The sequence below is a fragment of the Pezoporus wallicus genome, unplaced genomic scaffold (assembly GCF_028554395.1).
Source record: "Pezoporus wallicus isolate ANWC-B61680 ecotype Strahan unplaced genomic scaffold, APGP_CSIRO_Pwel_v1 contig_447, whole genome shotgun sequence".
In the NCBI taxonomy this organism is placed as follows: domain Eukaryota; kingdom Metazoa; phylum Chordata; class Aves; order Psittaciformes; family Psittacidae; genus Pezoporus; species Pezoporus wallicus.
Genome location: NW_026636385.1, coordinates 949793 through 964329, shown reverse-complemented (window position 1 = coordinate 964329; position 14537 = coordinate 949793). Strand labels below are relative to the sequence as shown.

General features: G+C 38.8%; 1 protein-coding gene across 2 annotated transcripts in view; it reads left to right on the top strand.

Moving 5' to 3' along the window:
- RHPN2 (rhophilin Rho GTPase binding protein 2) overlaps window positions 1-14537 on the top strand; it is a 29715-nt gene that overhangs the window by 1939 nt on the left and 13239 nt on the right. The window contains exons 2-3 of one of the 2 annotated variants that reach the window (XM_057400170.1): window positions 8483-8598; window positions 11821-11949. In XM_057400170.1, coding sequence (XP_057256153.1) covers window positions 8483-8598; window positions 11821-11949 — 245 coding nt within the window. The remainder of the gene's footprint in view (window positions 1-8482; window positions 8599-11820; window positions 11950-14537) is intronic. The other variant, XM_057400172.1, reaches the window with a different exon arrangement.

Here is a 14537-nt window from a genome sequence, read left to right as displayed (position 1 = left end):
CTCAAAGATCAGAGCTTTCTTTCTGACTCAGTAGTTCTAGGAGAAGGGGGAGGAAAGGCAACCAAAACCTAAAGCATTCCCACTCCAGGAATCTTGAGCCAATACAAGCTGTGAAGCCAAGGAGATACATTGACCATAGTACTTTAGGCCTTACATGTTCACTGGAATGACATGCTAGGCAGTTTGATGTAACTGAAAGCAGTGATTGAGCTGTCTGTATGCATCCATGGGTCTCCCCCTTCTCAGAGTCCCTTTGTATCCCTTTCCCTTTTTCAAATCTCACTACTTCTTGCTTTCCTGAAAGGATTTCAGGGTTGGTCTACCAGTTTTGCTGGTGCAAAATCACATCAATTTCCAAAGCTAGTTGTCATGCTTTTAGATCAAAAGACATTTACTTAATGACCTTTTTTTTATGTAAGCTGTGGAGCAAGGTGAAAACAATTGCTTTGATCAGTCCTGAACACCAATGGGCTTCCAAGCACTATATGCACAATGAGGTTGACCTCCATAATTTTTAAGAATATTGTCCACAGTGACATTTTATAATTGAGAAAAGTTGAGCAGTTCATACAATAGCCATTTGGTTTAGGCTCTTGGTGTTTTCTTTGGAGGAATGAATTACTGTGTGAAGTATGCTCACAGTTTGTGCAGTGCCCTTTTGGGTGCTTTTTGGAGTCTTAAATACAGCATGCCAGAAAGCAACCCTCAGTATCCCCAAGATGCAATATGTAAACCAATTCATTTACTTAATTCTTGTTTAGCACCCTTTATCTCCTGTGGAGAGAAGGCCCTGTAAAACTATGACTGACTTTCTGTAAAGGGCCATGACCAGAAATGGGGAAACACATGCCCAGTCCCATTTCTTGCTTTGACTTCTGTTGCCACACTAGAAAGTCAGGCTTGCTCTGACTCTGCTGGGTGAGTCTGGGGTGTGATGGGTGGCAGCTACTGTGTGCAGTGCCCACTTGCACCATTCCTCAGACTCCCTCTCTCCATTACCTTCCAACAAGGATAGAGCTGCTTTGTAGAGAGCTTTTCCTCTTTCCCTTACCCCATCTCTGTCCATTATCTCTCTTTTTTCCCTATGGCAAAGGCCTGTCTAACTTAAATAGGTAAAATTAAAATTAAATTATAGAGGTAAATTTATATAGGTAAAACTAGATTTTCCTTAAAAACTTGTAAGATGCTTTGAGCTGGCTCAGATTATTTATATTTTTTTCTTAAGACCTAGTTTTCAGTAATATACCTGTGCAGCCACACAGGGTATAGGCAACTCTGCCAGTGTTGCCCCTATTCCTTTCCCTTTACATTTCCCCTCCAAACCAATTTGGTTAGCTGCAACTGAGCTTGTGAGGATTTTAGTTTTAAAAACAAAACAAACAGCAACAACAAAATTCTTGCTGGTGTCCTGAAGAGGATATGGCAAAGTGGAAGCAGCACCTTAATTTCCATCAAAAAGAAGATGGAACTTCTGTCTATTAACCTTTTGCTTTCTGGGAAGATAACATAGCAGGGAACTGGTTCTGCTACTGTTCTGTTTATCTTAGCCATCACATGTGTGTAAGTCAGTATATGCTGTGGTACACTGCCAGGGCAAACTGTACCCATACTCCTGAGTGGTGCAAGTGCTCTTGGACATCAGCCTCTTGCCTTGACCTCCTCTGTGCAGAGTTCCACATTCTTTCTCTGTTACTGGCAGCAACTGGTGAATCAACCATGCATATCCTGCATATTCATCCAAATTCTGCCCCACTCTTTCTTCCCTATGAAAGAGTTTGTGGTCAGCAGAAAAGAATAACAAAACTAATGATAAGAGCAACTTGTTTCAAAAGTAGAGTGAGGCATTTAAACAGGAAGGATTTTTCAAAAGACCAACAGTAATTAAAGCAGGTCTGTCCTTGTGTGCCACTTGGCTTATGCGTGGTGGTTCTCCCACCCTTGGGGTAGTTATTCTTTGGGCCTGTCGTGGTTCTGTGGATTGCTTGGCCTCTCAGACATCTTACTAGTTTGTGGTTTTTTTAGTTGCTTTTGAGTTTGCGTGGGAGAAACAGATCTCTCAAGTTATTTTTCCTTTTGTTTTCCTTTATTTCTTTTCTCTTTTCATTACAGCACTCACACACAATCACACACAGAGTAGGTTTTCACAAAGTAAATATCCCCAAAACACATCAGTATACAGAACTTGGGACATTTATCAAATAGTACTCATCTAGTCACAGGATCCAAAGCTTGTGTGGTGATCTTTTAGTAGAACTATGCCTGCGCTGTGGTTTTGGGTTTGAGGGAGCACATACAGATGACTGAGTGGGTAGGAGTGGACCAAGGAAGATACATCTAGCAAGTTCTTTCTACTGTATCTTTCCGATCTTGGTTTACTTCTTTGTAACACCTTACGCATACTGTAACTCTATAAATGCTCTCATCGGTCAGGAAGTTGCAGTAAATGATAAGAAAAAGCCATAGTTCACGGCTCAAAGTTGCCCTTCCTGTAGCTCTCCAAGCATCTGCTGGTGCAGCACTAAGCATCTTGTCTTCAGTTTGGTTGTTCTGCCCACTGTGCTATGTAGAAGGAGAGGAAGCTCTCCTCCTGAGAGCTAGCTTCAGGAATCTTCAGATTCTGATCAGTTTAATGAAAATGCTGATTTTAGTTTTCTGTTAAAGCTCTGGTTCCAGTGAAGAGGCTAGATACTTATCGTATAGACCAAGCTGATGATTCAGAAAGAAATACTGTATATATTAGTCCGCCCTGCCAAGGGAAAAGGCTAAAAACAGAACACAAGTAGTTTCATATATGAAGCACCAGGCTGAAAATGATGATAGGTATGGTAACCAATGTGTGAATCAGCACTCCCCTAATTAACTCTCTCCTTCCCCTCCTTAGCTTTTGGGGTTTCATCTGCAAGACTTCCCCCCCCTAACTGTGGTTGGTGTGTCAGTTTAGTAACCTGCTGCACCTGTGCTTCCACCATGGTTCAGCTCATGCGGTTCTTCTCGGTCATTAGTAGCCAGGCAACCGTCAGCATTAGCATAGACACAGGAATATTTATTTGCCTATTTGTTCTCTCTCCCCTTGTCTGGCGGGACAGAAACAATGCAGTGATGATTCATCCCCCCCATGCCATATCCACTCATCATGTACAAATTCATAAACCCTAAGACTGAAAGTAGGCCTTCGTGTGAAACTGAGAATCATCTGAAACTTGGTTAGTCAAGAGACAGACATCTGTGAAGGAATGCTGATTTTCATTTTGCTTAGTGAGCAGTGTGACAAGATGCAATATTGTCTAGAAAATATGTACATGGAATTTAATACAATAACTAGTTCTAAAGTTGTACTAATCTCTGGGCCAGGCACTAGAACTGTGAAATACTTGTTCATGGCACAAGCAGGCCAGGCTCTGGAAGACCACATCTCCCCTCTCCCTCTGCCTTTTTTAACTTGGATAAAACAACTACTCTTGAAAAACTTGAAATGTTTAGCTAAAATTTTAAAAATTGAACTGGTAGAAACATGCCAAGAGAAACTTTAATTATAGTAGTGCAAAAATGGAAATAAATATAATAATTTAACAGGGCTTGGGATCAGTTCTAGAAATACTGGTGTGAATCATGTTGTTTACTATGATCGCTATTGCAGCCAAAGAAGTGTGCATAAGTGAAGTTGCACACACATTTAACTACCTGGAGGATATGGCCATTTGTGTACACTGCTGTGCTTGACAGGCAGCACAGGTTGTGCTGGCTGGAAAGGAATGCTTTATTTTAAGTAAGAAGGCACACCCAGTTTCAACTCTGTGTCACCTTCAGACAGTGTGTGGCTCATCGTAAGAGTTCAAACCACTACTTCGTAACTCATATTTATGTTAATTTCAAATGTTTACTGTGATTACTCATTGTTTGGCAAACAGTCAAGGTTTTTGTTTCCTTTACAATTGGATTTCTGATATTAAAAAACACTTCTGTCTTGAAGAAAGAACTTGGCATCCGAATTAAATATAACTGTTGCTTTATTTGGGACCCGTACTTCTGACAGCTATCTGCCCTCTGTGGCAGGCAATTTCTCAAGGCCTAAAGCCTAAATCTGGGAAAAAAGGAAGGTACTGCCTATACCCCTTAAACTTGGGAGGATTTGAAGGCTCCTTCTCTTCAGATAAGAGGTAAGCACTGGGGCCTTTTGCAGAAGCAAGATGCTGTCTGTCCATAGCCAAAGTGGGCTACCTGGCTCCAGGATTACTTAGCTACCAACTCTGTCCTCATGTAAGCTGTAGAATGAAATTTTCCCCCTCAATCCCACGTGAGTCCTGAACAGTCAGTCAGCCATTTCCTAGCTCTGCTTGAGCTCCCGCTGTTAAGCTGGCAGTCCCTGGCCTGACATTGACAGCATCACGCTGGGATCCCACAGGCACTCATAATACAACTGTTGGCCAAATAAGTGTGTGTGGGATGATTTTTATAAACTTAATAATAAACCCTAGTGGGATATCCTGCCACCTAAGTTCAGCATGTAGCTCTAACATGAGTATCTGTTTCAAGATGTTACCTTACTACATATATAAATAACATATGGCAAAGATCTGTAACTCCTGTGCGGGACTTGCCTCTGATAGTGACATATTACAAACATAATCAGCTTCCCAATTGTGCAGTTCAGCATTGTTTTCCAACCAAGCAGGAAGAAATGAAATGACTAGCTAAATGAACCTTAGGTTTGAAAAAGCTCTTATTTGGTTCAGGATCTAAGGATAATAATATTTGAGCACTTTCAACACTTCATAAAGAAGTGCAGCTGTGCTCTGAGGGGGGAAAAAAGGCTCTGAAATTGATAGCTGAGTTGACTATTTGAATTGTCTTCCTAGAAAAGTTGCTCAATTTACTTTTCACACAATCCCCAAATGCATGCAATGAAATCTTATATCATACTCCATTCTTGGTAATTTTTCCAACTTCCTTAGTAATAACTATTTCTTTTTAACTATTTTATTAATAATTTTTACTGAAAGTGTATAAGCCAGGGTACAATCAGGTTCACTTCCCAAACAGTCTTTGCTCAGCAAAGAAATAAACAGTAATTAAAAGAAGCATCTAACATCCTGTTGACAAGAATGAAACAGTAGGTGTGGAAACAGCTGGGAAGTTTGGCTGCCAGATATGGTAATGAACTGAACATTAACACTCACAGTTCTTGGGATTGTCCACATGTAAACAAATGTTGTTTGGGAAAGGGATCTTCTACATGGAGGAAAGCAAAATTAAGCACTTTGTTCAATGTGTCTGCTAAATAACTTATTAGTACACAGAATCTGTGCTTTACACAAGCGGAAATCTTCCCCAGATTGTGTATTTCCCATGCCTTTTTGCAAATACTGGCTGTTTTCACTGTCCTCTGTGTGGGACTTCTCCAGTTTTCTGGCAGCCTGATTACAATAAAGACTTTAGGCCTGCAAATGAACAGAGATTAGCGGAGTGTCCCCATCCCCGTTCAGGATATGTGAAAAACATTTTTCCAAAATGTAAAGACTGAGTTCCTTACAGGCCTTGAGAAGTAAAAGGGAGGTGTGTGCTTGCAGCAGGTGAGTCTATCCTGAAAAGAGACTGTCCACAAGAAGCCTTTCATTCAGGAGACAGAAGTGCAGCACTTACAGGCACACTGAAGGATACCTCAGTCTGTCACTGCCTTGCATTAAAGCTTTGCGTTAAAGCTTCCTGCAGTGATTGCCCCAAAAGCCAGGAAACATCTCTGCCACTTCTTCTCTTTGCAGAGTTGAAGATCGCTGCACATTTGCAATGGCCTTAACACATTATTCATTGTGAGCTTGTTTGATTTCTGGGCTGGAGCTTGATCAAAGGTCTACTGAAATAAACACACTGCTTCTGCTGAGCTTCATTGGCTTGGGAATCAAGCAATCCATCTTCCTGCAAGTTTCACAGGAGTAGAGCTGTAAAGAAGTATTTGAATGATGTCATGGAACTTTTTGGCACACAGGAAGGAAATGGAGTTCTGGAAAGAAGCTGCAGCTTTATAGAGAAAAATGAAGACCAGGGCAAGTCAAAGATATTTTAGAAAGGATGCTAGGATTCAGAGGTTAAGAAAGAAGTTGGAAGAAAGCATTGCAGACCTGTACAGGGATATAGAGGTGGCAGGCTTAAGGTGAGGATCAAGTATTCAAGCTGAATGCAAACATCAAGAGGAGATAATTGTTGATGTTCAAAAGAAAATGGCACAGGTGGAATGGAAGGAGAGAAGACTTTGAATACCAGTAAGAAGAGAAAGATTATATAGCACAAAGTGAATTAAAAACAAAGGAGGAAAAACAATGGCAGGCTGAAAAAAGAAGCAGGCTCAGAGCAGGAAGCAACTTGTGGATAGAAGACCACATTGTACCTTTAAATTTGCCTTGCTTGTGTCTCTATGCGTGTAAAGAAGCACAAAGTATTTGGTAGTGAAAGGACTACTTTTAGTCTGAGATGAATGAATGAGTTTGCTACATGTGCATGTCCTCTCCAGTAAGAGCTTCATCTTCTATGAATTGTGCCTGCTGCCAGTGCTTTCTCAACAAAAAGAGCATATAATCTGCACCCAAGTTTTAGCTTCTGCTGCAATTGATCTTTCAATCCAGAAACACTTCTGTAGTAAGAGTAACTTAACGTGGTATGCTTTTTCAAGTTGTCTGGCAAATGGTGCTTTTGAATATCTGAGCACAAACCTGTGATTTTACCTATTTATAACTTTTAAACCAGAAATATAAATTAACAATATTGGGCTATGTGCTTCCTAGTTGAACTAGTGTAATCTGGATTGATCCAATAATTTCTCTGTTGTCAAGTCAACTTGCTTTCACTTGCCAACGCAAATAAGAACTGAACTTTGAGTAGATTATCATAACTTCATGTTCTATTTAAATACTTGGTTTTGTTGTGCTGGTATGCCATTGCCTGACCACTCATAATTAGAGCTCGTTGAGAGACTTCTAAATGCTGTTATAGAAAAACTCAAATTTTTTGAGTCAAAACTAAGAGGGTCCAAAATAGTGCATAATTTAGTGGCTGGAGTACTTGAGGGAAGACTTGTATTGGACAGATCTGAGCCTTCTAATTGTGTAATGCACAATCCAGTAGGACCCTGACAAGTTTTGTAATGATACTCAACCAGGCCACTCAAAAGGACGCACTTTATTTAAGCACTAAAACAGAGGAGTCTTATTAGCTTCAGAATCAGTAGCTAAGGCTGCAGGGAAGTGCTGGTTGGCTATAAATGTGTATTCAAAGCTATTTTAGACTTTAAAGTGGGGAGAAGGGGAGATATAAAAGGTAAAAAAGTGGAAGTGAAACTTCTATTTAAGAAAGGTGTGAAGGTCATGTTTCAATGACAAACATGCAATCCTATTAATCTATAACAGTTTTAGCTTATGAGTGGTCATCAGAATACAATGGCTCAGACCTGCTCAAACACAGGTTCCAGTTTGAGTCTTGTGCTTGTGTAAGGTACGCAAATACACAGGAGCATTTCGGTGAATTCTGGGAGTTATGCTTTACTTTAAGGGCTTAATCTGATGAGTGTCTGAAGGTGTAATCATAATTTTAGCCTGCTAAACTCCATTATTCCATATCTCATTTTATCTTACACCATCTCATAGTATTCCATTTCCCATCTTATTTGATACTGAGCAATCAATATATAATATTTGTTTGGACAACAGGTAACAAGAAAAACTAATGGGCAGATGAATCATTCCATCTGGCACTCTGAGAATGTACAGATGAAATGACTTACAAAGCCTGTTCATATTTTACATTTTTGGTGCTGTTGGGTTGCGGCAGGGTAGGCTTCAAGACCCAAGAGCATTTCCTGGGTGTGAAGAAGAGTTGTGCAGATAAGCAGAGATGTAAAGAGAGGAACACAGGGAAGGAGGGTTACTGAAGTTCTGAGCACCAGAAGAAACAAGAGCAGGTATCTTTAGAAGGGTACTTGAGACTGTGAGCAGGGATGCCGCCAAAGCCTGGTCTTGATAGAGTGGTATTTCAAGTCTGTATACATCCCAGTATGGAACCCTGATATTTTGCAAAGGTTAAGCAGACACTTTGACTGGAGTTATTGCCTGGCCAGATACTGTTTCTATGAAACCCGTAGAAACATAATATTGCTCTGTCAAATGTGGTTATCATTGATAAACACCTTCAAAAGACATTTAGGGGAGAACAGGCTGGCTCACACATGTACATACGCTTTAAAACAAATATTTTCTGCCTGGATTTTAATGTCAAATACTTTGGTCATGGTGTGTCTTTTGCTTTTAATGACAGAGTTTGAGAAAAGAAACATTGTCAGTCATTCATCACTGATGTCAGTCTCATTAATTCATATCTAGGTAATATGTATCCATACAGAACCCACCCGTTTATGTTCCTCCAAATTTAGCCTTCCTCCCTTTTCAGTCTCTTTCAACAGCAACAAAAAAAATAATAAATGTTTCCTTAATTCTAGGGATGTAATCCTCTTGCTGAGACTGGACGAAGCAAACTGCAAAATCAAAGAGCTGTCCTAAACCAACAGATTTTAAGAGCAGTAAGAATGAGAGCTGGTGCTGAAAACCTTTTAAGGTATGTGTCATGACTTCCTAGTTTTCTTGCCAGAGCAACACTATTTAAGTCTCTTAGCTATTGTTTTTTCCCATTCTGCTTAACTGCTGCATAAATTACTGCTGGATGCTTTGTAAATCTCCCTGAAGGTTTTTTTAATGATGTAACTCTGCAGAGTTATTACCTGCTATGAAGTACACTTCCAAAGCTGCTGTGTTGTAGCAAGTGAACTGAGGATAGAATGTCTTGTGTCGCTCTGTTTGATCAGCTTTATTGCTAGTGTTAATGGCAAGTGAATCTTCCTGAATATTGTAATGACTCCTTTTTGCACTTTAAATCAAATAAAGGTATTGTTGCTATGCTGTTGCTTTTTTCAAGATCCTCCAGGTTTGTGCTCCATGGTAGAAAGGACTATCAGTTGCTATATTTATTCCATGTAGTAGTGATACAGGAGTAGCAGGGTAGCACACGTCTTATTTGAGCTGGGTTGCAGTTGCCACCGAATTCTCCTACAGCTTGAGGTAACTGGAGGAGACTTTGCCCTTCATCTGTTATATTTTGTACACCAGTTTTTATATATATTTTTTAAAGATACAGTTTCTTACGTGGCTGTCCCCATAGGAATAGCCTTATGTTGACTCTGTCCTCTATCCTGTGATTAACTGCTTAGCAAATAGACCTGTAAGCTTTCCAACAATCTGTCTGTTACACAGAAAACCTGAAAATTTCCCCAATACTTATCTGCAGTAATCTATAGTGTCTACTTCTCTGCAGCCGGAGCAACAACAGGTCTCCAAGAACAAAAACCTGATCAATATACTTCCCTTAGAGAAATGAAAATACTTGGATAAATTCACTGTTCTTAAACTTGACATTAATTGATAGCCAGTCATCTTTGTCTGTTACCTGCCTTTATCGCCAGTCTTGGCAAGAGAGGCAATGGGTCCAAAGCTTGTGTAGGTTTAGCCTCTGATTTAATTTTGCTTTGTTTTCTGGTCATTGACTTAAGGAATAAGACTTTGGGTCTTCTGCTATCTAGCAAAATTCTTATCTGCTTTTGAAATTGAACACTGTACATTCAGTAGATGTTTCTGCATGTCAACTCAGGAGTGTTTTGGAAAGGCTGAAGAGATGACTAATATCGAATATGAACACTGATTACTCTCACATTCAGCTTAAAGATGTCCTAAAATTTGGCTGTGAAATACTGAAGTTGCTATTGGCAAGACTGGGAACTGAGCCTGTTCGGAGAGCAGAGGATCAGACTTATTCTAAGCTGGATAGATCTAAGCTATTAATTAATCTAGATTCATTTATACTGTTAAAGCTCACTAGTTCTTTGAAAAGAAGCAATTTTAAAAGTAACCTGACCACTAGATAGTTTACATGACTAGACGTATTTACAGGCTCCTAAGGAAAAACCCAAATAAACAAGCTCTGTGTTTTCAGATTCTGTTTGCTTTTCAAGTTCTAAAAGAAGCAAACTGATTGCTGTTCACAAGGAGCCTCCTGCAGTAGGATTTATGGAAAAACTGGAAATGCAGGTTTCTTTACTTTTGGCTGAAAGTAAACACTAGGCTTGAAACAAATGATCCATCTAGCACAAATACTTTTGTTGTTAGAACTTCTGAAAGTCACCCTCTCCTTTTCATTGTCTTTTGTCTGGAATTTCCGAGTTAAAAGTGAATTCACAGTAGACTTGGGTCTTGAGGATATCACATTGCTCCTGTTACTGTCTTTTGCTGTTTGTCCTTACAAAGTATGTCTGCAGTGCAAAAAAAAAAACCAACAAAACAAACAAACATGGAAAGGTAATTAAATAAACTCTAAATTGGCATGGATGTTGAGAGCAATTATCCATATTAGAGAAGTTCATCTGGGTGGAATGCTGGGGTTTCTGAAAAAAAAATTAGAACCCATCCCCATCCTGTGGAGGATGGTAAGCTACGCCAAACATGAGGGCTTAGTGCCATAATTAAAATACTGAGATTGCCCATCTACCTCTATGGTGGTGCCTTTAGCTTCAGTCCACTGTGTATTTGTGTCCAGTTTGGCTTATACAGACAGCAGATGTTAACATTGCTTAGTTAAAGCAATCTCAGGTACTCAATAAAGTACAGCGCAGAAAGTTGACATATTACACAGATTTATAATATGAAGTACGAGTTTACAATTTTAGCCTTGGAATAAGTAGTTCTTCACCAGGGTGTTCTGTAAAATTGGAGAATTGTTCCAGTGGAGGCTGGATGTATAAGAGGGTTGTTCATAAATATTTATGAATGACAATTTTGTCTTAAAGGTAAATGCAAAATGCTGCAAGCTTATTTTAAGTTTGTTACTGCCTAATGCTTTGTACTGTCTAATATGGGGGTACAATAATCTTAAGCCTGGGTATGGATCAAGACCTTTTGTCTTAAAATCATACCTGTGCTTATAGATAAGTTTAATACTCTAGAAAGCAGTGATACTGTATGGAGAATCATGCTAGAAATAGTAAGATAACATCCTGAAATACACAAGTAAGAAATCACACAAGTGCTCTGGGTTGCTAAATACCAATAACCAATGTGCTAACAGTTCAAAATGTTGTCATGGAAATGTATAAATGGCAAAGGAAACAAAAAAAAAAGAAAAATCCTATTTGAATCTGACAAAATAAAACTACAGAGTAGTTTGTATTGCATTAAAAAGAAATATCTTTCTACCTGTATTTTTGGTTCTAAAGCATTCTGCAGTAATAGTTTTGTGAGAAAGTTGTTTTCTTGTATTCATATGATGAGAAGTCTCAACTTGCTTCAATTTATAATTCTATTCATAATTCAATTTACAAAGTGGGGAAGTACCTCTTGTAAAAGTATCTCCTGACTCCCCCCTACCTCCACCCTCGTATCTTCTTCTATGAAAATATCACATAATCTGAAAAACAGGATAGTGATTCTGTTTAAGATGCTTTAGTATTAATGTATCTGAAAATGAGCCTGACACCCTAATCACACTAAAACCCTTTTGCACGTAGCAAGCCTTTTATGTATCTGTGTGCTGTTATCTGTAAAATATCCTATGCTTTCTCTTGATGTAAAAAACTAATAAATTCTGAAGTTCTTGGTCTTACAACATCTCTTAAGGAGATAAAAAGAAATAATCTTAAAAATGCTGAGAATGCCAGGAAGGGGCTCAACTGAGCTTAGGCACAAAACTTTTCCTCAGCAAAAAAAAATGAATTATGTTCCTTTCTTTCTGCAGAGCAACCACCAATAACAAAGTAAGAGAGCAGGTACTACTGGAACTGAGTTTTGTAAACTCAGACCTGCAGATCTTAAAGGAGGAATTGGAAGGACTTAATATCTCAGTAGAAGTTTATCAAAACTCAGAGTAAGTATACAGCTAAGTTACTCAATTATTAACAGATCTTCTGTTTACCCTTGGAAACAAAACTGTTTCTAGGTGAATGTGAATGCTGGAAAACAATTGTGTGAAAGAGCAAAGAGCTTGATATGAAGAGAACATTTGATGGCAGATTTGTTGACTAAGGGTTAGTCTGCATATTTGTCTTTCACTTGGGAAAGGTATGTACCACTAATCCTTAGATATAGAGTTCCTTTGTGAAGCAGAGGATTGCAAGAACTGAAAGCTCTTGGGCCTGTATGGGGAGACACATGGTCCCTAGCAGAATTTCCAGTACTAGAACTGGTTCAGTACATTCTGGAGTGAACAAACCTCGTGATCTAACATCTGTTCTCAAATGCAGTGAGTGGAGCAGTCCTCTCTTCAGCTGGAGAACACTGAGTTGGAGTTCAAAGCAGACTTGAAATAATATTTAAGGTGTGCAATTCAGTAATAGAAATCCGTAAATTAGCAGATGAATTTTTAGCAGGTGAAGCTGGACTTCTTCTAAGATGTTTTTACAGCTATAAACAGCACACTGTACTTCAAATTGTAATAGATTCCTCAAAGAAAAAGCTTCAAAAGTCAAAGAGTATTTATTGTCTGAATACCGCAGTGATTTCTCTATCTGGTAGATACCTTGTTGCTTCAAAACCTAAATATTTGATTAACACTGGCAGCTGAAAACATAAATTGAAGCGCTTCATATGATATATATATATATGTATGGTATAATTTGGAGTCCCTCTTAGCACTGTTCTCAGGTCTAACTTCTAGGTGGACTATAAAGAGTTCTTAATGTAGAGTGACCAAGCACATTTCCAGTGGTGTGTCTTTCAGCTGAATAATGACCTGATGTACCATATAATTTAATTTTTCTGAAAATGTGCCGAAGTTCCGGCTCTCCACCCCCATGACAAACTTTGACAATTATTTGATACAAAAATGTTTTGGTGTTTTTTTTGTTGTTGTTGTTTATTTCTTTTTTCTCATTCAAGATTTTGCCAGGCTTCATAGATGTGTGAAGTGTAGAGAGCAGTAGGAAAGTTATGGCTGCGTGCAAGACTCCAGAAAGGATATTCCTTTTTCTAGCTAAGGAATATTTGAAATACTTGAATTCTCAGTGAAGGGTGAGCAGTAGGTCAGACCCCAAGGCAGGTAGAAGCCTTGCAGTTAGACAGTCATTCTGTCTAACTAATTATTATAACTAACTTATTATTAGCTTTTTCTCTCTTGATCCTACTTCCCCACTCAGCTTTGAACAGTGTTTTGCTTTTCTGGTACTGTACATTCTAAGCTCTAAATGCTTTTTATGTTCCATCAGCTAAAATAATTCACTCCCTCCATAAATGCTCTCCAGCCTTTAATAGCAAATAGCAATTAATAGTTGCTCTCTGAGTCTATTGTGCATATAGTCATGAACTGTCACGCCCATGGTACTGGATTACGCTGTATTGTGTTACACCAATCTGAAGGGTTGGACTTCCGAGTACTTGCGCACATCTCAACTGGATTGAGAAGTATGACGCCATTTCTACTCACTTATGGGAACCCAGGATCACCTCCCTAACTGCAGAGCACCCCTAGAAACTGAAAAAAATAGAAATAGAGTTCCTTTGAATGACAAATGTTGGTGTCCACAGGGAATGTGGGTAGTATTAGAAGTCATTAAATCACTAAGTTAGGATTTCTTTTGCATGTGTCTCACTTCCTTTTGGGGGAAGTGTTGATATAGTCTATTGTAAAAGTGGTGGTGTTTCTTCTAAAAGCCTTATCAGATATCAGATCATTTACACTACCTGCAGTGGTATTTTGGCTCTGAATCATGGAAGTCCTCTTCAGGGTAACAGAGCCACTTTCTGGATCATGCCAACCAGTTTAAGGACTCTTCCTCTGCTGAGGAAGCTACGTGCCTATTCCCTCCTTCCTGAGATGGAATTTCCACCAGTAAGAAAGTAATTTTGCTGATAAAATCATAAATGAGCCACACCCGTGGGATTTTGTAGTTGGTAATGGAATGCTTTAAACAATAACGGTCAGTTCTTTCAGGAAAAAGAATGTTGAATAAACCTTGTTATTGCCTGGTACTGACTCTTTAAACCAACTCAACAAACTTTTATCTGGCAGCAATTCTGATATTTATTTATTTATTTATTTAGTCATTCATTTTTTTGTTATTGGCTAATCTGCTTAACGAAGAGCAATATATGCAGCTTTTGAGACTATTATGAATCAAAGAGCACCATTTATCCCTCATTAGCTAGTGTTGTTTACTAATATGATCTAGGTTTAAATCCATGGTACAGATATATGTTCTCTTGAGGATCCAATTTTTTTTAAGTCATAGTTCTCATCCTTTGTTGCACTTTGATATTTTAGTGGTTGACTTGTTTATAGATCAACACCTGGTGTTGTTTAGAAACAGTAGTTCTCAGACTTCCTACTCTTAGATGTTTCACTGTTAAAGTTGGTACACTTTAGCCCTGCTTTTCCCTGTGTTTGACACCCATAGCTTCTACATATGAAAGCATTGGTAGCACGTAAAATACTAATGATAACTAATTACCATAGCTCTT